The following is a 22,413-nucleotide window of genomic DNA, read 5'->3' on the forward strand; positions in this document are numbered from 1 at the left end:
GGCCAGGCGATGAGATGGAAAACCTAAGTTCCTTCTAAAAGGGCACCGTGCTCAGCGCCAGCTGACGGTTGCCAGGCTTCCCATCGGGCCCAGAGTTGCCAGGTCCAAGGTGTTTTTCCAAGAGAATAAAAAAATCTAGAATTTTATGTCAATTCTCCTTATTCGATTGTAAAATGTCAACGACTCATTCAAACATTTTTAAGCCTCTGTGGGTCAAAACCAAACCAAACCAGACAATTCCATAAATCTCCTTCGCAGCCTCCCCTTTGTGATGGGGAGCACAGAGTATTTGTAGGAGAAAGGCGCCAGGACGTCGAGGGGGGTGAGAAGCATCTTTATTACCGGCAGGGGCTGCATCTTCTCCACGTTTGTGAGAGGGACAGAAAGAGAAGGATTACCAAACTGTTGGAGCCAGGGTAGATACAGAACCTCCAAACGATCACTTTGAGGCAGGAGCTGGCCTTTCCCCATGCCCCTCACCTGGTGGATGAGGCCCTCGTTTGTGCAAAGCCTTCCCACGGCCCCCACACGCTGCAGGCTGGGGGGCTATAGTGAGACTCCTGCCATTAGCTAAGGCCACACCTTTCCCTCCTCTCCAGGGAAGCATGCTGAGGTCTAAGTAAGTGAAGATGCTAAACATATACGCATGGCCTTCCAATTAATTTTTCCAAAGTAAAGTCATCACAAGCGTTGGTATTTTACCTGCTATTAGTTAGTGAGGATTCACTTTTGACACAATTCACAAATTTTAGGCCAACATGGTTAAGGGATGTTCTACAAAACAAAGACAAATAGGACATATTGCTAAGCTTCCCGGATAGACCAGAACGCTCTTCCTCTGGTGTTTCCAGCCATGGTGTGATTGGCTGGGCGGACTCCCCCAGCTCATCCAGTCACCGTTAGGGCATCAGTTACAAGGGTCTCAGGAATGTCACCAGGGACACTTGGACTTTTGAGAAAAGATGAGAGCGATAAAAGACCATGTTCCCAAAGCAACCAGAGCGTTTCTAACGCGCACACTCTCACCTCCCTCACTGGCAGTGGGAGCCCCCACCTGAACGGGCGTTTGGATGGTGCCAGTCAAGTCCCGCCCAGCAGCCCAGCAGCGTCAGCCAAGACACAGAGGATCCCACGTTCTCCGTGTCCTTTGCTCCAGGAATTGACCCGGAAGATGCAGAAGCGAAACACCGGAGCTTTCCCTGTTACCTCCCAATTTAGGATGACTGTCTGCTCCCTTCACTGCATCTGAACCTGAAAACTCAGGAGGTGCGAATAGGAACCAGATCAGGGGAGAAGAGGGGCAGATTGGCGGCCGGCAAGCTGACATGGTGTGTCCTCTGGGGAAAGGTGTCTGATCGTAAAGGAGGACTGTGACAAAATGAGAGCAGCAACAAGTCTATTTTTTTCTAGGTCGCGTAGGGAACCATCCTAACCTATTTACAAGTGGTCTCCGGGGGAATAGCTTTAAATAGCCATCTTATCACCATCCTTTTCCTCATCTTCCAGGATCACTTTGGGCCTCTCCTCCCTGAGCAATGTCACATCTGCAAAACAAAGCACAGGTCTGCAATTAGGTGCCTCTAATCAAAATATCAGACAGCCTTCCAGCACAGACCCAGTCCACAAGGGCACGGCGACCCCGAAACCTCTCAGCGCCTACACAGCTAACGGCGCCAACCCAGAGAGAGGGAGCAGGGTGGCCCTATTCGGCGTCCCCAGAGGAACTGTGGCTCAATGAGGACATCATGCTGGCTACAAGGGGACGGTCGACCTGGGGGTTGGAGGCAACCGCCACCCTCTTCCCTACATTCTCTGTTTACGCTTGTGGCCCTGTACGGTGGGAAGCACACGACTTTTGGAGTCCAGATGACTTGGATTCTCATTCTGCCACTCAGTCTGTGTTGGGCCAGTCAACACCTTCACACCTCAATGTTTTCTTATGGAAACGAGGGCAGGGGTACTTATGTAAAGGGTTGTTTCCACAAGTAATTCAGAAGCAGGGACTAATGCTCAGCACTGCGCCACACCCGTGAGCAATGAAAAGCCTGCCTTTTCCCTCCTTTCACTGTTGGACGGTTAATTTTCCTTTTGTAAAGAACTGGTAAGCCTGACGAAGTCAACCTTACACGCATCTTACTAACATCCGGGGGAAATATTGAGCTTAGGCTGCGAACACGCCACTTCTAAATGTCAGTACTAGTCCATTATAAGCTACCATAGCTCAGAACACAATGAGAGAATACGGAATGAGTCGTGAGTTTTTCAGACAGCGACATGGCTCCAGTATGAAAACACTGCTCTTTGTTGCAAGGTGATTATTTTTCTTCTTTGGGGGATTGAAATAACTTTTATGAAATTTTAGGGATGTTAGATGGTTTCTTTCTCAGCATGCTTACTAGGCAAAATGCAAGGTTGCTATCCCTCCCTCTAGTGGGCTCCACAATATTTTGTTTTAAAATTGTACTGGTCTGTGAAAGTCTGGAGCCTGAACAAAATTTTCTGGACTCATCAGCCCAGAAAAGACCATCCGAGGAGGTCTGGGTGGTTGTTCTCATCCTGTGGATTGTAAAGGTAGGGTCATGTGAATGAAAACACCAAGGAAGCTGTGACTCAAGGTCAGCCCTCTGTGGTGCCCCCAGCCAGGTAGTTCTGTTTCCTATCAACGCCTCGCACCCCCCTACCCCCTCCTCCTCATCAGAGACCTTTCAGTTCATGAAGCATTTCATAAAGATCTAAACTTCAGGGAGGAAAGCTGGGCATCACAAGAGGCCTTTTGACAACCCTGGAATCCATTCAACAGCAGCAAATTAATGAAGACTGTGTGTTGATCTTAATAGCTACTCATTTGATTCAGTCCCTAGTTTGTTCATATGGGCTCTTTACCAATTAGCTGATATTTATTGAAGAAGAAACCAATTTCAAGAGTGTAGCTGAAGTGAAGTCTTTTGCATAAATCACCTCTGAAACACGGAGGAGATATTTTTCTCCTGTACCAGCTGTGTGGAGGTTTAGGTTGTATTGGGAATGAAGGCTATCTTGCTGGAGAACACAGAGGTGGCTATGCTGAGCCCGCAAACTTTTCATCTCGCCTTCCTTGATGTCGCTTGAAGCCAAATTTGGGGTTAATTCAAAAAGGGCAAGAGCCTTAAAATTCCCAGATCCCAGTCAACTTTCTGATGATTTGGGGTGTCCTTGAACCTTAGCCATGTGAGCAACTGGAGAAATCAAGGTCAGCCATCGAGGTCAGCCTTTCCCAGAGTGGGCGTGGCTTTCCACAGGAACAGAGGAGACAATAGCAAGTGAAAAGGGAACCAGCATCTGTTTTGGGGTAGCCAAGCATTAATTTTAATATCTTATAATGGAAAATATATGGTAGTTCATCAAAATCTTGATTTCATGTATATCACGGCCTAGAATGAAGCTTCTATCAATAGCGTCTGCGTCTCTATATAATCACTACCTTCTTATTCTTTTTTTTAAAATATATTTTTATTTATTTCAGAGAGGAATGGAGAGGGAGAGAGAGATAGAAACATCAATGATGAGAGAGAATCATTGATAGGCTGCCTCCTGCACACCCCCTACTGGGGATTGAGCCCACAACCTGGGCATGTGCCCTTGACCGGAATCAAACCCGGGATCTTTCAGTCTGCAGGCCGACGCTCTATCCACTGAGCCAAACCAGCTAGGGCTACCTTCTTATTCTTAATGCTTACGATTGTTGGCTTTGGTGAGTTGAGAATGAACAAGGTTTGCTAAACACTGTCTTTCTGGTTTAACCCAGTGCGGAACAGAGGTGTGTCACTGGAGGAATGTCCTATAGTCAGAAAGCTTTGCCTTTGGTGGTCATTCAACTTTGAGCAGGTCGCTTAACCTATCTGGGCCTCAGTTTATCATCTATAAAACCAGCCATAAAAGAATTTGTATTTCCCACAGAGAGTGATGCCACCATCAGATAGATCTAGGCCAACATTCTTTTAGGTGCCAATCACACCTTACTGAAGCTCTGTTACATTGTAGGAATCACTGGACAATACGTCTGTCTCCCCCACTGAATGGTATTTTAATATCCAGCACAGGACTTGGAAAACAGTAAAGATTTAAAAAATGTCAGTTGCCTGTTAAAGCTTACTATGTTTTTAAGGCCAAAACCATCAGTCCAAGGTCTCTATGGGTCAATCAGCTTTGCAACAAGCTGTCTTAGGCCATGATCCCACCCAGAGCAACGACTAAAGCTGCTCACCTGCATTACAGGTGTGTGCCTCTGACTTAAGGGAGCCAGGGCTCAGATACGGCCTTTCCTGGTGAACCACTCCAGAGAGAATGCTCTATTCCCAGAAGAACAGAGAGGGGTAACTTTCAAAGGACGTATCAGTCTTCTTTCTACAAGTACATTATTGAGCTATGATATCCAAAAGCTCATGACTCAATTTTCCAGAAGGCTTCTTTTCAATGATTCTAGCCTCATTACTCTCTACTTTCTATGGTCCCTTTTCCCAAAGATTTCAACTAAAGACTTCATTTTCCTTAAGTAGACCTCAGTTACTGAAGTGTGACCAATCACATCCCAATGCTCCCTGCCATACAGTCACCAAGATGGGGGCTGGGGGGTGGGGCTGGTGACTGTGGGCCAAGTTGGGAGCAAACCTTGGGCTGGCGATGAAGCCCAAGATGACTCCTCACTGAGGAGTTGTCTGGCAATTGGAACCCATCAAATAAGCTCATTAACCAGAGGAATGAAGGTAGTTAGCAAGATATTTAGAACAGAGCAAATCCTTGTCCACTCTATACGTGCCAAGGACTAATGAGAGGAGATATCTCTGGAGTGTGTTTGTCTCTGAGTTCCTCTCAACACCCTATCAGCACCAATGTGAGTCTCTCTGAACATCTGCTGAGGGCTCTATCCTTATCAGCTTAACTGGCATTTCGATGATTGCCAAATCTTTAGATACTAAAAGGCTCTTCCAAAATAAAGCACTTCAGTAATATGCGAATAAAAGCTAGAATCATAGAACACTATGATTGCAAATACAGCACAGATATTTGTTGATTCAAGCAATTTCATAATGTGTCCGGAGTCTATGGATATACATCTCCCCCTCCAGCTCTGTGAACTTCGCACTATTGGATACACATTTTTTCCTCATTGAGAAGCTGCTTTCTTATGGTGGAGATATTAGTATGTGGGCTGCTTCCATGGCTAGATAAACAGAGCTCAACATTTTAGGAACTTCTTTGAATTAGCAGGTCGATATGAGGAGGTAAGTAAAACATGGTGGCTAGGAAAATCCTCACCTCTAGAAATGGTTTGGCTTATCTCAAAAATATAAGGTTGAACAGAGAATGGAGGGGAACTAACAGGTAGTGAGGTCTTTCAATAAATCAGGAACTGTACTAAATGTATTATATATACTTTATTCAACCATGTTAACAATCTAGGGGACAGGTTTTATGGCCCTTTCAGAGATGGATGAAGCAAAGGAGGCTCTTATGGTTTGTGTTGCCCAGGGTCCCAAAATCAGAATGGAGCTGAACTGGATATCAAGCCTAGACCTTTCTGACTCCAAAGCCCACGTCCAGTGCTTTATACTAAGGTGATTGATTCTTCTACCAAGTCTTCCTCTAGAACAGTGGTCGGCAAACTCATTAGTCAACAGAGCCAAATATCAACAGTACAACGATTGAAATTTCTTTTGAGAGCCGAAAACCGACTTCTGCGCATGGGCCACGAAGTTTCAATCGCATTGTACGTACGCGCCTGCATGTGGTATTTTGTGGAAGAGCCACACTCAAGGGGCCAAAGAGCCGCATGTGGCTCGCGAGCCACAGTTTGCCGACCACTGCTCTAGAAGAACTTCAATAAAAATACAGTCTCCTAATGGAGAATTTGGAACTACAGAATTGTGACTTCCAAAGAAAACATATTAAAAAACACACACCCAAGTACTTATTGACTATGGCTATAAACACAAGACTGGACTAGACATCCAGGTCAATGCCAGCAACCTACGGCAATCCCAGGCCAGTTCTCACGAATTCATCAAACAACTCACTGATGTAAATAAACTTAAATAACAGCTACAAAACGAGAACAATAGAAAAAGAGATGACAAAGTCTTGGTATTTGCATGTCCATGTCTAATACAGAGCTAGTTCAGAGTGTTATACTAACATAGTACAATGAAACACTGCCCACAGGTGAGACAGACCTTGGTTATAACTTCCCGGGTTTGATTTTTTAGCATAACTTGATTCATTCACCTATCATCTAATCATCCCCTCATCAAGCCAATCAGTCACCCAGCCATCAACTTCATCCACAGAAGACCTCAAAGTGGCTAAGTTACTTATATTCTCTCTCAGTTATCTGTAAAGGGATATAATAATGACTTTATTACATTATTCAGTTGGTTTGTAAAATTTCATCCTCTACTCGCCAACCCAGCTATCCATATAACACACACACACACACACACACACACACACACACACACACAGTCTAATTATGAATGTACATGTCTTATCCCCCAACTTGCACATATAATTCCCAGGGGCAAGAGTGTATACACTGGACTGGCTGCTTTCTAGCCTGGGGTTGTGAGCAATGTTAGCAAGATTTCTTGGCTTGATTTGACACATATTAAGACAGCTATCATTATATCTGCATTTCTCTCTCTCTCTCCTCTCTCTCTCTCTCTCTCTCCCTCATTTTGAGGATTTGGCCCATGTATCCAGGTGTCTTAGGAGAATCAGCCATCAGCTGTGGGGTGCATGATCCTCAGAAGACTGGGGAGGAAGATACTTCAACTCTCCTCAAGGACCCGCTGACATTTCTATTTCATTGGCGCGGTGCATTTGGCCAGTTCTGCTGAAGTATGAGTAATTCTCTGACCCTCCCCATCTCCACGTCAGCCCTGGGGGAGCTGCCGTGAGAGTAAACCTGAAAGGTAGCAGGAAATGCTGCTCCTCTCCAGAGCACTCTGAGTGACACAGATTGCCGGGCAGGACAAAGGCCATGCCCGTGGCACCTCCAGATGGTGAGGCCCTTGACCTGTTCCCACCGCCCCTGCGAACGGGCTGCACCAGCTCTTTTTACCTGCAAAGGGGGACATGTGCAGGGCAGGTGTGTCTTTTCTCCTTGGCTTCTTCTGTTCCAGGTCAGTGTTCTGAAGAGCTGGACTCGTTTTGCTCTCTGGGTGTCTCTCTTGGACCTCGTATCTTGTAATTAAATGTTCTGAAAGCACACCTGCATAGTGAGGGAAACAGGGAGAGACAAGGTCAAATACATGCATCCTCAGAGCCCAGGTCTGTGCATCCATCTTGGCACATATACTTGGAGATGGCTGTGCCTATATCTTTTCAAACTTATTGTAATAAAAGCACTTTCTTTCTGAGAATTAGTATCTATTGAGGTGACACCAGAGAACATTTTCTACGAGGAGGGTTTTATTTGCCTGATTTGAATGTGATATTACTGCCACCACCACACATCTGAAGAAAGTGAAGTAAGGGAACGTGCCCCATGTAATGCAGCCCATAGGTGTCCGAGCCAGGCACAGAGCCCAAGTTCACCTGTCTCCTCCATCGGAGAGATGGGTTAGTCACTGTTCTGCAAGCCACGTGCTCCGCGCTTCAATGACTGACTTAGTTCTCTACCTCCACCCACCTGCTTTCTCACCTCTCTTCATGGGAAGGTTTTCTCCACCATTTAGAAATTCTCTGAAAACAGCCTCCTCTGTAACAGTCCCACATTCACTGCCCAGACTGAGCTCTTGCATCCTCATGTAAGGACCTCCAGTGTGACATTCCTTCTTACTTCGTAGTTCAGCTGTATCTGTGCTTCTGTTGTTCCCTCCCTCCCTCCCTCCCTCCCTCCCTCCTTCCCTCCCTCCCTTCCTTCCTTCCTTCCTTCGAGATTAAATTTCGGGGGTGGGGGTAACATTGGTCCTTTCCAGACCACTCTGTGTTCTATTTGCTTTGTAGCCCTGTGAGTGGGCTGTGACTAGAGAGGACCTTAAGTAAGTAGCCTGGAGGGAGGGAGATAGAGGAATAAGACAAAACAGAACACTTGGGAACAAGAAAGTATCACATGTCACATGCCAGGTTGTCATAGGGACACCTCAGCTATTCCCAAGCCATTCACTTAGCTCCAGGGCACAGAGCCGGGCTGCATTGCTCAGCCTCCCTGCGCTCAGGTGAGGCCTGTGATGGGAGGAAGTAATGGGAGCCTCTGCAGGTCTGCCCTCCACTCTGCCTCCCCAGCCTGCAGGAGGCTGATGGAGGCTCATGTGCAGGAGGCTGATGGAGGCCCGTGAGTGTGGGTGACCCCAGAAGCCATGTGCTGAGGATGTGTCAACCTCCCCCCACCGGAGTCCCTGAAGGACTGTTTGGAGCAGAGCTTGCCTCCCCCACCCCCAACTGCTACTATTGGTGAGAGAAAAATGAACTTGTATTGTGCCACCCACTAATATTTTGGAATTTATCTGTCACTGCCACTGTGTGTATTGTAACGAAGACAGATGCATGAATTATACCAACGATTACAAAACTCCCAAATTTTTAAGAAAAACAAATTGCAGGACCCATGTGATCTAGCGACAAGCAGGTCCCCTTTACGGGGGAGCGAGCCGACTCGTGGCCCTTACCGGGTCTGAAAGGCGGGACGTGCGGCACGGGCGTGTCTTTCCTCCGCGGTTTTCTTTGGTCCGCCTCGATGTTCAGGGCAGCCTGTGCGTTTTTCCCCTTTCTTGGCTTCTTTTTGAGCTCACAGTCCTTAATGAACTCGTCAGAAAGGCCATCTGATTGTGACAGGATGCAAAGGCAGCAAAAACAACATGACATGGGTAAGCGTCTGGTCACAGACTGGTTGGCTTCCAGGTCTACCTGACGGAAGGGGCAGAAGCCAGCGCTCTGCAAATAAAGTATTTCTCTTCTATGGCCTTTGCTACAGGGAACCTTAGGAGCCTTGCACGAATGCACGTAACCAAATGGAACTAGAATTCTGTACAACTCCAAGTGCACTGGAATGGGATGGGTAGTCAAGGCAAAGAGAAACTTTAAAATATCGTTAGGCAAGCCGCAGACTGGGTTTCAGTTACATTTCTGCTGGGAGAACGGGTTCTCTGGGCTAAATGCTCCTTCCCAATGTCCTTTGCTCAAGGCTGGCTTTCTCTGGAGACCCCAAGGGCCCCTAGGGACCTCATGTTGCCTGGGGCCTTGTAGTAGGGTGTTCAGCACCCCACCCACCGTCACTTCCATGGCAGCCAGGTCACGCTGGTCCTTCACACTGGGGCTTCATGGTGGTCTTTTCAATGCCCTGGCTTTCCACGGCTACTATTTTCCCGAGAGCCTTCTTAGAGGTGAAGGATTATAGGCTCTTTCGTAATTTTATTCTCAATCGCCTTTCTTCCCATAAATGCATTGAATGCTGAGTAGCTGAAGAAGGACCGATTGGAGTTCAGATCCTGACTCTGACACTTGCTAGTTCTGAGAACTTGGGCCTTAATATCTAGAAACTTTGATCTTCTCTCGGCTTTTAAAGTGGGGATAATACTGGCCTGGCCAGTGTGGCTCAGTTGGTTAAGTGTCTCCCTGTGCACTGAAAGGTTGCTGGTTGGGTTCTTGGTGAGGGCACATGCCCAGGTTGTGGGTTTGGTTTCTGGTGTGTATGGGAAGCAACCGATAGATGTTTCTTTCTCACATTATGTTTCTCTCTCTCTTCCTCTCCCTTCTTCTCACTCTAAAATCAATACAACATAAAAAAATAAAGTGGGGAAAATATTAAATTAGTGTGTACAAGAGAGAGAAAGAGAGAGAGAGAGAGAGAGAGAGAGAGAGAGAGAGAGAGAGAGAGTTGATAATGTTGGTAAAACCCTTGATATATTTGATATATTTTAGATGCTCAAAAAATTTTCACTCTGGCCATTGCTCACCCCTAACACCTTCTGATAAGCCCAGAGAAAAGCTCCCCAATATTCCTAAGTCCTTTCATACTGACCCCAGTCCTGGATGTCTGTTCATATTTTCTGAATTTTTACCCATCACTTTTTTTTGCTCGTGTAACCCCTTTAAAAGATGATCTAGGTATTATTACTTCCTATGTCTTCTTTGACCTCTTTGATGACAAGTATCTTGTATTTTATCCTTAGCAACAATGAATAAATATTTGTTGAATGTATGCTTGAATGAATAAACTCAAACATATTATGTATAAGGACCTATTCTGTTAGGATTCAAAGAAGCTACAAGGCAATAAAGCTATTTGTCTTCTCTGGAAACTCACTATTGCCTGGATAAGGTCTGGCTAGATCTACAACCATGAATGAATTTGGGAAAACTCAGAGATTAATTGAATCTTTTCAGCTTCCTCTCTCCCTTCCTCCGTCTTCCCTTTTCATGTCCTCTCTCTCTCTGTCTATCTTATTCTTCCTATTTTATGAAAACATTCAGGTCAATTTCTTTCAAACATTGAAGATTAAATGCATCAAACCTTTCCACTTCAGTTTTGTGGATTTAGACATAACTTGTGTCATTATTCATTTATTTATTCAACAAACGTTGGTTAAGTTTCTATTGTAGGCCAGGCCTTGAGCTAGACTCTAGGACTAAAACAACAAGTAAGAAGTAATCCTTGATATCAAGCTGCTTCTGGCCTATTAGGCTTTATATCTGGATGATCCTTTGTTTCAGAAAACTCAATATACATGAGGAACCTATCATCAGAAATATTTAATAACCATACATCATCAAAAGATCACAATATATAACTAAAAAATCAAACAGCATCATTCTCTTCAGACAATTGAATAGTAATAACTATTTCCTTTCACCTTAAAAATATAATTCCTATAATTTCAATTTAATAAATATTAATTGAGATACTACTATGTGTAAGGCACAGACTACATACTTTTACCTTTATATACACCAACAAAAGGTGGGGCGTTCAAATCATTCTAGTGCATGGGATGGACCAACACCTCTTCTGATTTGTCAATGCCTGTGTTTACCTGTTGTTAAATACTCGCAGATGAGGAAACCAAGGTTTAGAAGGCCGAATAAAAGATTGAAGGTTACATTGCTGGTGGGTAAGGGCATCAGGATTAAATCCAGGCTCTTGGGACTATGAACCTTAATGCCTGGTTGAAAATGCAATTTTAAAGATTTGTTACCACATGGCACACTTAATTCTGCCCCCCGCTCCACACACACACTTTATACATACCATAGACATTTGTTGAATGAATGACTGAATGTTGCTCAGAATGGGTGCCGCCCAGCTGTGGGGTCTCTGGATGTACAGACAGGACACAGACTAGTCATGGGGCCACCATTCAACCCCAGGATATGACTCGGTCCATAGTACACAGACCAAGACATTTGCTTCAACTTTAACTTTTAGTTCAATTACACATTTCCCCATTTTTTGGAGAATTCTGGAACATGAAATATCTTGATGGCAAACGGGGAAAGGGTGGCGGGTGAGGGGAGCCATAACCAGGCGAGGCATAAACGAAGGCTATGAATATGCAAAAGGCCCATCCGTCAAAGTCTGAGTGTCTCATTTTTAGAAATGGGTAGAGGCAGAAATGTTTCTGGTATTTTCATTACAAAGGTTATGCGAAAAGTCAGTTCTGGAAAGGAAACAGATTGACAATAAAGCAGAACGGGGCTATTTAGAATTCTGTCTGGATAGGCAAAGGGAGATATTTGAAATATTTTATTGGCACCCCACATGGGGAGTGTGTGTGCCAGGAAATACTGGAAACGAGCTACACTGCCACTTTCCATCTATTGCCTCGAAATGCTCTGCCTGGAACCCTTTCAGACCCCCAAAAAAGATAACAATGCCTTCTCTCTCCTTTTTTGTTAGAAGTCTAATGAACTTCTCTCCAGTGCTTCAGCTAATATTTACATGGCAGGCCCCACGAACCCCCATGGCTATTTGTCTGTCCATCTGGGTTGGCTGTCATCAGAAGGCACAAACTATCAGGTTTTAGGGGGCCTCCCTCTGACTTGCCTGCAGACTAAATGGCAGAGACCCTTCCTTCTGATTTCCACAACTGACATTCCTGCTGGAGCACTTACCCAAGTGGCTGCAACGAGGGTCGAGCTTGTCCAGTCTGTCCTCCGAGAGGTCCAGTGGCTGCATTTGCTCAGTGGACATCATCAAAGGAGGGCTGGTGTGTGTGTTTCTTCCCCAGCACAACAGAAGTATAAGACACAAGTCCATTAATATGTCTTCTGTTCATTCATTCACTTGTTAAATAAGTGTATCTATTGAGCGCTCAAATGTAAAATTTAAGCTACAATAAATCAATGCACATGGATTTATGGGTAATTGGCATGTTTAAAATATTCAATATTTGTCCTCTCTCAGATGCACTGCGGGGTTTCAGAATGAACACTTGTCAAGTCTGAGTTAGAAGTGAGTTAGCTGAGAGTTGCAGAAAGTATTGATTAAACCTTCCCTGTATTTTTTCTGTTGAATTCTGCAAAGTAAGATTGTGCCTACTTCACAGAAGGGGAAACTAAGGCTCAGATATTCTAATTAATTTGTTTACTCGCACATCTATTCAATAGCCATGCCTGGACCCAAATCCACTCCTATAGACTTCCACTAGACACTCCAGTCTCTTAAAAATAAAGTGGATTTTTGGAGCCCTAATTGAACATATCTTCTGGGTTTTGACCATTACATTCTCTAAAAAGGGAAGAGACTTCCTTCTCAGCCATATTATAATGATAGTAGAGAGGTGGTAAGAAAAAAATCTAGGTCTTGAAATAGATCTTTATTATTTTCTCCCTAGGGATTCCTGACATTAGAGCAAGTCTGTTTCCCCTCCCCGCCCCACCCCCATCTTTCCTAGACCACAAATCCATTGAACTTTCCAAAGCTATTAGTTGTAGACATTGTCCAGGAGAAGTGGAAATCCAGAATGGACATGTGTCAGGTCTGAATGAGAAATGCATTAGTTGAGATTTACAGGAAATCCTCATTAGAGTACACCTAGATTCTGTTTCTTGAATTTCTTTCAGATAACTCATTACTCATGTCCTACCATAGTAAGAATAGTTGGAGAGGAATAAGATTAAAATGATCCACTGGTCCTCTTGATATTCCTAGACCCTTGGTATGCAGAGGAACGCATGCACCAACTATGTTAACATTTAAGCTCACAGAATGAGTTCAACTCCATTGTCTTATGAGGAATAAGCCAGTTTTCTGTGGGAGGCTGGAGGGCCTCTCCCCCTACAGGCTGAGATCATTGCTTAGCAGATGGAGCCATTAAGGGATTACTCGAGCCTGCCTTTTAGAGTCACTCTGAGCAGACTGATTGTACCAAGTGACCTCAGTAGAGATCAATTTATACCATTGTCTTTAGTGTTTGCACACAGACTTCCTACTCCCTGAGACCATAGGAAGCATGTTGTTAAGTTGGGTGGCCAGCCCCCACCTGCTTGAGTGCAGAGGAAAGCTATGGGGCCACCTTTCAGTATGAATGGGCTCAGTGTTGAGGTCTAGAGATAAAGTTATAGCTTTAAATATGGCCTGTGCATCTGCTTAACCAATCTTCCTCTTTGGGCAGAAAGATGTTAGCCCTGTCATAGACTTTGTGCTGAAAATCACCCCCATGGAGAGAACCTGGTCAAAATATTCATTCTCCAGAAGAGGTTAAAGATGAGCTTCCACTAGTTACACAGTTTGAGTCAGAGTCATCATTTGAAGCAAGGACTCCTACCTTCCACTCTAGGTGCTACCTGACAATAATACCGCTCCTTCTCTGCAATCCAAAGTAAGCTGTTCTTTGTACTTAGATCATAAGACTGCTCTTATGTGCCTAGTAGATAGTTATTTAATTGAAACCTGAACTTTCAAATAGATCTAGATTATATCTCAGCTCTTGAACTAAAAAGCCACATGACTTTGATAGACTATCTAAACCTTAATCATGTAGTGAGGGTAAGTGGAGCCAAAGAGCAATAGCATCATGTATGCCCTTCCTCCCAACAAGCTATTGCTTATATGAGAGGATTTGCAAAGCCTATTACCTGTGTAGTATGCCGACTGGCACTCAGGGACATATTTCCCCTTGTGCTCCATCCCCATTCTTACCCTCAGTTTTCTTTTCTGCAAAATAGAGATTAGAGTGTCTGTCTTGTAGAGCTACTCTGAAGATGAACTAGGACAATTTCATGCTTTGCATATTGTAGCACGTGAGTAAGTGGCAGTCATTGGTAAGTAACATTTGCCTATACCCAACTAAAATAGCCAGCTACTGAAGACCAGGTGTGTACCTGAAAAATTCTATGCACTTATTGAGTCTTCCATTTTCATGTAGATGCTGAACCATGAGACCACCAGCCTTCATCTGAGCAAAAATGGTATCGTTGCACTGAACTTGAGAGAGAGAGAGACCCGCCCTTGGGGGATGAACTGTACAAATATCAGAAGTCCCCATTCAAGGTGGGGGTATCGAGGGATTAGTCACACAGGGGACACCTGCTTCCTTCCAGGATAGCACTTGGTGTCTGGGGGGAAACAGCACTATTTTAAATCAGTGGAACTGAAAGAACGTTGGTGGTGAACTGGCAAGCCTCTGCTGGCTAGGGGCCTGATAGATCTGAGATTTTCCCATTACGGATAATATCCCCGTGCTGGGCAGGGATGTGTTTTGCTCATGGGAGTAGAAGACACTTTTATCATGGATGATGTCATTATGGTCTTCTTGGCAAAAAGAAAACCCTTTATTTACACGGAGGCAAGAACAAATAAGGGGAGGAGAGAGATACTTGGAAGTCAGTATCACCTTGTTAATAACCATCATTTTACCTGCCTGTGGAAGGTTAGGATGAGATGACCCCTCTCTCCCCACACTCTCCATGTGTATCCTCATGGGGAGGGTGCTCTATGGGACTGAGCCATTGTAGGACATGAACTAGACTAATTCTTAAACTAGGAATGTCTCAACTTTCTATTCCTGGTCTGCGTGCATTCCTCTCTATCGTCTCAAGCTCAAGCATCAGTGAGGGGACATCGCTGTCATCATGCTGCCCCGAGAAGGTGTCATGACCTCCCCTGGCAGCTCGCTATAATTGGGGATCTTCCTGAAGCACCAGCTCCTTTCAGACCTGCATACCTGCTCCCCTGGGTCTTCAGGTTCCACCCAAAGGGCTAGGGCCTTAAGATTGGGGGAGTGTCATAGCTGTTCTCTAGTACAAAGGTTTGTGGCCCTTTAACATTGTCTTGTGACTTATTGGTTCAGTGTGGTCTCTGAATTTTAACATTCACACAGCGATGACTTGGACTGCCACTGTGCTTGTCAATATCAGCCTGCCCCCCCTCATCTGAAAAGCCAGGGCCCATGTGCTGTAGACATTAGGAAATCAGTATTATGTAACACCTCGGAGGGTCTCAGCAAGCACCACAATCACATGCATTACGTCCGCAGCAAAAATATGAATATTTGCACTAAATGATAGAGCTGAAGAGCACGAAAGAATTCGTATTCTTTCAGGTCAGGTTTTCCTACCAATTGCATTTATGTTGAACTGAACAACAACAAAAAGCTTTTGGTTTTCCAAGTGTTTCAGGTTTTTCAACGAGAGAATAAATAATTCTGGGTCTGGATTATTTTGTCTAAGGTGTTTGAGAGCATGGGGGTGGTCTGGTGTAGCATGTACAAGAGACCAAGTGACATCATTTCCAGGGGTGGAGGCTGTTTTCAGGATCCTGATGCTAAACTCTTGCAACTTCCTCTTGCTAATTCTTACACTTGAGAAAAACACCACCCTTTTCTCCCCACAGAGAGACACTTGTGAAGCAAATATCATGGCGAGAAGAGACAGTAACTGATGTTGCACAGGGAATGGTTATTAATTACATAGGTCGCTTTCTCTTTTGAGAAAGGAATGAGAGATCCAGGGCCCTGGGTGCCAGGGAGGGATCCCCACCCACAAAGTTGCACGACAGGCACCCAGAGCAGCCTGCCGAAGCTGAGGACACATGTGGGGGAGCCTGCCTCATACCAGCTCAGAGCTAGTTACTACTTTAGGAAGACAGAGTGCCATTTCTGCAGCTAAAAAAGATTGGTCAGTCAGTTGGAGGTCAGAAGCTAGTCTGGGCATTTTGTCTTTTCTCTTAGCACCGAGCAGATTTCTCAGTTGGGTGTTAGAATACATCATTTAACTCATGGACAGGAAAGTCCTCACTGATGGCAAGCATTTGGTGTTGGACGGTGATATGAGGTGAAAACACATGTTGGGTTACTTGTGCAATTCTCTAGCTGGGTGAACTTGGGAAAGTTCTACGTACGCCTGGAAACTTGGCTTCTACATCTGTAAGATGGACAAGATAGTGGCCCTTCTCCAGGGTTGAGAGTATTAGCAGCACAATGTGTGGAAAGCTCCCAGGCCAGACCCCAACACACTCACTAGCACTTTAAGAAATGTGATTTGCCTTCTTTGCTCTTTCAATCTCCCCTTGTGATTACAACAGGTATGTCTAAACAGAACGAGTGGAATCATCTCATCCCATCTCTGGCCTGTCTGAGGCTAATGACGCGATCGGAACAATGCAAGGTACCACCAACTACAAGGTCTCAGGGACGTGGTGATACCGATGCTCAGGAAGCGGACACGCCGCTTAGCTGAAGGGCATTCTTACGAACTTACCAAGTCATCAGGCCTGGATTGACTTGAAGGCATAAAAAGTGACAAGGTAATGTCCACAGCCCAACGTGGAGTTGGGGGAAAGGACCCTCAGGTCATGTAAAATTCATATCCTTTGTCATATCTCTTTTTAACCTGAGGATTGAATTCAGGTCGAAGAGTACCACTTATTAAAATCAAGTTTGCTCATGGAGAAGACCTAAATTGGCAGTATTCCTAGAGGGGTGACTCCTCCATGAAGTAGGGCACAGGGAGGATTTTTGATAAGCACACTCTCCCCAGCCTTGAACGATAAGCCTCCCCACGCTGCTGTGTGAACCTGCAGCCACACCAGTGTTCATCTGGAAACTTCACTATTTAAATCGCAAGGACCCTGGTTCTCACAGATCTCAGGACTCCACCGCCCTTGAAAATGACGGGAAAGTGGTGACTTTCCTGATCCCCACTCAGTCCCAGCTTAGCCTTGCTCCAGAAAGCACCCTACCCCACCCCCCTGCCCAAACTGGCCATCCACTTTCTAGCCTTCTTAGCCCCAGCAACAACAAAGAAACCGTAACTTAGGGAAACTTGTTTTTCTCCCCATAAAGTTCTCCGAATGCAAATCCAGAGCAAATGCAGAGCACTTACCTGTCAGGGCAGGCGCTGGGATGCGAAGTGCAGAGGTGGGGAGGGCGTGCTTCCTCCCTGACGCTGGGCCGCCTCTGGCTCCTCCTGCAGTGGCTGCTGCTGCCCAGCTCCAGCTCCTCTTATCAAGGGACCAGCTGCCGCGGTTGCCATGGGGATGCTCCCTTTCTCAGGCGCAGGGCAAGGGGGATGGAGCGGGAAAGAGGACTAATCTCACAGCCTTGGCTCCCAACGGAAATAACTGCCCATTACAAACACACAACACCCACAGCTGTGCTGGGAGTACCTCGTGTGTAAGGCCGGTCCTTTCATCCCTGGGACAGCCCTACACCGCAGGTTTTCTTTGCAAATATGGAAACTGAGGCACCGAGAGGTTAGTGGCTAGTCCTGAAGGCACACAAGCTCATTCTCACCCTCACATGGCCCTGCGTTTAACTTCAGAGTCCTTTCACTCACACACTGCTGCCTGGGAAAGGAGGATCGAAGAGAAGGAAGATAGTAGCAACGGCTGACATTTACCTCAGGCTTCCCAGGTTCTGGGCATTCTTTACCCACGGGGCTCATTGAATCCTCACCACAGCCTGTGAGATGAGCTGCTGCCATCACCCCCCATTTCTCTGATGAGGAAGCTGGGGCACGGAGCTCATCAACCCTCTGCCCAAGGTCTGCCCACTAGGAAATGGGAGGGCTAGAGTTGGACCTGGGCAAGCGAATGCTAGCATGCATGCCCAGAACCACTTTGCAGTCCTGCTCACCAAACAGGGCGTTTCAGAGCGAAATCGCCAGCCAAGAAAGCAGCCCTCACCGTAAGGGTCGGGGCGGGGAGCCCAGGAATAATGTGCTCCTTCAAAGGAATTATCCCAAATGCTCCAATACGAGGAATGCTCTCCAGGAAAGGCCGAAGGGTGTTTAAGCAAGGCTGGGGGCGTGCCCTGCCCTCTGATGGAGAGGAAGGGTTGTGTTTGGGGTAAACTCACTGGAGGACGTGTCCCTGTGCTGATCGGAGGCTCAGCAGCTCCTAGTCACTGGCCTGAGCCTTGAGAGCAGGGTGATGAGTCCCAGAGGTCAGCAGGCATCAGCACAGACTGGAAGGGCTTGGGACACCTGAGGGCAGCCAAGAGGCCACCCACCAACGATGCCCCCTGTCTTCCTTTCCTTCCCGAGGCTGCCCGCAGGGCAGGGCCCGAGATGCCCCTCAGGGGCTTCAGTGACCTCTAGTCCCTGGTATTGAATGATCAATGCCTCCTCTCCATTTGCCAGCATCCCAAATAATAGGGCTGGGCCCTAATACACTCCCCTGAGGTTGGCTCGTGGGGCCAGAATTTCTGCAGAGGCCATGGTAACCAATCAGCAGGCAGGGGCTTCCTTGTCGGCCCCAGTTTGTCTTGGCCCTTAGTGGACCCCTAAAGAGAGGTGGAGGCCGCCAGAAGGTAATGCTCCTGGCCAGGACAGGACGGAGACCCCGGGTGCTGAGGGCCAGTCCCCGGAATCAGCTCTGTTCCAAACTGCCTGCTCCTCTCTTCTCACCAACAGCCTGGCTGGCCAGTGGCTTAACAGAACCTTCATTTCCCAACACGAGTGGAAAACATACACTTTCTTCCTAAACTCTTCAATTCTCTTTAAATTAAACCTTTTCTGAGATAATTGTAGAGTCACATGCAGTTGTAAGAAATAATAAAGAGCTCTCCCGTGCCCTGTAAGCAATGGTACCATCTTGCAAAACTATAGTACAATATCTCAACCAGCATATTGATGTTGATACAGTCAGATACAAAACAGCGTCATCACCACAACATCCCTCAAGTCGGGCCTTGCATAGCCACCCCCACCCTCTCCCTCCGTGACCTCCCTTTCCCCGCCCCTCCCACTCCTTAACCCCTGGCAGCCACTTATCTGTTTTCCATTTCTATCAGTTTGTCATTTCAAAATGTTATATAAAAGAAAGCATACAGACGTATCCTCGTATCCTTTTGGATTTGTCCCCCCCCCCCCCTCAGTATTATTCCTGGGGATTCATCCAATTTATTTCATGTGCTAACAAATTGCTTCTTTTTGTCGTTGAGTAGCATTCCATGGTCTTGACCAAAGTTTCACCACCCGCTTGTTATAGGACACCTGATTTTCCCTAGTGTTTGGTGACGACAAATAAAGCTGCTGTGAACATTCATGTACAGGCTTTTGTGTAAACGTGAGCATTCGTTTCCCTGGATAATTGCCCCAGAGTGCAATGCTGGCTCTTAGGGCACTTGCATGTTTAATTGTGTAAGAAACTGCCCGACAGTTGCCCAGGGCGGCTCCACGCTTCCTGGTTCCACCAGCTTTTCCTGAAAGATCCAGCTTCTCCACCTCTTTGCCAGCAGTTCGTGTTGTTACAGTTTTTGTGAGTCATTCTCATAGGTGTGAGGTGATCTCTCGCTGCGGGGTTAGTTGCCTTCCCCTGTTGACAGATGACGTTGAACGTGTTTTCATATGCTTGTTTGCCATGTGTATGTTCCTTCGGTGAAAGGTCTGTCTCTTCATGTCTTCCACCCATTTTCTTATTGGATTGTTTCTTTCACTGTTGAGTTTTCAAATTTCTTTAGATATCCCAGAGTACACTAGTCCTTTATCAGAAATATATATTTGCAAATGTTTTCTCCCAGTTTATAGCTTAACTTTTCAAACTCTTAACAGAGCCTTTCATAGAGGAAAAGTTTTAAATTTTTATCAGCCCCACTTACCATGAAATTATTTTTAAAGCATGTAATGTTGAGATTCCTTCTGAGGCTCCTCAGAGAAGCTGAACTGGGTGAGGAATTTTAAAACGCTATTTTGTCACTTAATTTCCCAAGTTCAAAGGAAGTATTTCAAAGAGAGAAGAGTCTGAATTCCTTATTTCCCCTTTGAATAGACATTTGTACACCTCCCAAGTTCAGGCTGTTGTCGGTGGTTTTTTCAGGGTCTTCTATGCGAACTTTGATTGATTGTGCCCAACCCCCGCCCCCCGCCCTTTCAGGCAGATGTAAACAGCAACTCAATGGCAGATGGTAATGTAAATCTATACCTCAGAGAGCTCTCAATAACAGCCACATATGTGCCGCGTGGAAGTCAGAGACCCCTGGCCTCCAGTGCTCCCAGCGTAAGTGCAAGGAGCCATGTGTCCATGGCATGATTTGTGGGTCCACGAGCCCTCGGATGTGTGGCTGAATGAATGGCTCCTGGCTGCACTGCGGATGGATGCCTAATGGTAACTCGCTTTAAATGAATATGCTTTTATTTTAGTCTCAAATAGTCCATCTTAATGAATAAGAGCGATCACAGTGATGCACATTTCCAGACTATTTATTTTAGTCAACAGCCGGTTAAATGTGCACTTCACATACCTGCCTTCTAAAATCAGTCTAAGGCAGTGTCTGTGTAGATGGGTGACAGGGCTCCAGCTCCTTGGAGAGAGGCAGAGAGAGAGAGAAAGAGAGAGAGGGAGATAGAGAGACAACACAATAAATGTTTGCAGGCGGTTTTATCCCAGAGATCTTGCTGGATCTCTTTGGTTGCCTCCTGCAGCCCTGAGAGAGAAGAAGTAACTGTTTCAGATCAGCATCTTCTGGTGAATAAGCGTCTACGTCTCTGGTTGGGCAGTTTGAACCACATTTTAGTTCTTCATCAGTACCAAATTCTGATATCTGTATTCTCATCCAATTGAAATAAACTGATAGAACAAATTTAGTATTTCAGAAATTGTCAAATACTTAATAGGTACTTACTGAAATGAGGGGTGATATTATTAACTTACTTTGGGTTAGTGGAGATTGACATGCCATTATAGGAAATAATACAGAGAGATAGACCCCTTCTATATTTTGCCCAGTTTCCCCCAATAGTGACATTTTGTAAGATTATAGTATGACCAGATACTGACATCGTTACAGTTCACTTGTCTTATTCCAGTCTCTCTCCTTGTGTGTGTGTGTGTGTGTGTGTGTGTGTGTGTGTGTGTATCTGAATGTAAGTTCCACACAATTTTATTCCCTATGTAGGTTCATGTATCCACCACCACAGTCAAGATACTGATCACTTCCACCCCCATGAGGATCCCCCATGTTCTTTTTTTATTATAATCACACCCTCTTCCACTCCTCTTCTCTCGGCCCCATCTTAACCCCTGCTAACCACTAATCTGTCCTCTACTCCTATAATGCTGTCATTTCCAGAATGTCATATAAATGGAATTATATACCATGTAACTTTTCATTGGCTTTTTTTCACTCAGCTTTATTCTCTGGAGAGTCATCCAGGTTGTTGCATATATCAAGAGGCAATTCTTTTTTATTGCTGAGAAGGACTCTACCGTATGGTGGTCCCTGCGCTGGTGGTCTCTGCACTGGTGGTCTCTGTTCATGTTCTTCTGTTCTCCTGCATTTGAACAGATCTGACCTTCTTGAAAACCAACCTGAGTTTATTCTTTCTGAGTAACATGCTTTCAGAGCTGGACATCTGGCTATTGTATAAAAGTGTGATCACCACTCAGCAGGACAGCAAGGGAGCCATGTGGCTACTAGTCGGTTACTAACCCAAAGCTTTGCTTGAATATTAATTCCACCATGGCTTCTCTGACGCTCAATTAAGACAGCTCGCCACAGACGAGAAGCATGCTGCCATGATGCTGTCCATGCAGCCCTAAGTCATCAAGGGTACCCTGTCCCTGGTGGCCTCTCACAGCACATGAGGATAAACAGGCCGGTGGAGAGGAATGCACTGCTCTTTCCCATGCTTGCTTCCTTCCAGCTAAGCTGTTACAATTTCCCAAATCCGAGACTTGCCTGGATTCTGAGAACTCTCCCCCAGAGAGGTGGCACATAAAGGAACCGAGCCTAATCCCCACCACATCACCAAAGCTTGTCAATGCTACTTCGAGCGCTCACATAAGTAGTTGGAGAAAACCACGAGGGGACTACCAGATGGTAATAGTGGCAGCCTCCACACACTGTTTATGGGGGTTTCTAAACACAGAGGAAGCAAGCACATCTATTTTCCCAAAGGGCACATAGAATTTTCAGGTATATGCAATGCAGTTTAAAGCTTTCGCTGCTCAGAGGTAGTTAAATGAGGGGTTATTGTGTTTGAATTGTGCTACAAAAA

At 45.7% G+C, this 22,413-nt stretch overlaps 1 protein-coding gene across 2 annotated transcripts; it reads right to left on the reverse strand.

The window, feature by feature from the left end:
* Window positions 1-1,464: 1,464 nt before the first annotated feature.
* On the reverse strand, window positions 1,465-12,169 carry PPP1R17 (protein phosphatase 1 regulatory subunit 17). Of its 2 annotated transcripts, XM_054726574.1 has the most exons (5): window positions 12,088-12,169; window positions 8,646-8,798; window positions 7,097-7,246; window positions 6,575-6,577; window positions 1,465-1,544 (listed from the first exon to the last, which is right to left on the reverse strand). In XM_054726574.1, the coding sequence occupies exons 1-5, from the start codon at window positions 12,167-12,169 to the stop codon at window positions 1,465-1,467; spliced, it is 468 nt and encodes a 155-aa protein (XP_054582549.1). The 2 variants fall into 2 exon arrangements, with proteins under 2 accessions (XP_054582549.1, XP_054582550.1); XM_054726575.1 differs by lacking the exon at window positions 8,646-8,798.
* Between the last annotated feature and the right edge of the window lie 10,244 nt (window positions 12,170-22,413).

Source organism: Eptesicus fuscus, chromosome 14 (assembly GCF_027574615.1).
Source record: "Eptesicus fuscus isolate TK198812 chromosome 14, DD_ASM_mEF_20220401, whole genome shotgun sequence".
NCBI lineage: Eukaryota > Metazoa > Chordata > Mammalia > Chiroptera > Vespertilionidae > Eptesicus > Eptesicus fuscus.

Excerpts from the sequence above, each read along its gene's own strand:
- PPP1R17 (XM_054726574.1), bottom strand. The coding sequence starts at position 12,169 with ATGATGTCCACTGAGCAAATGCAGCCACTGGACCTCTCGGAGGACAGA. Across the intron at positions 8,799-12,087 it reads CCCTCGTTGCAGCCACTTGG|ATGGCCTTTCTGACGAGTTC; the intron begins GTAAGTGCTCCA and ends TGTCACAATCAG. Across the intron at positions 7,247-8,645 it reads CGTCCCGCCTTTCAGACCCG|GTGTGCTTTCAGAACATTTA; the intron begins GTAAGGGCCACG and ends CTCACTATGCAG.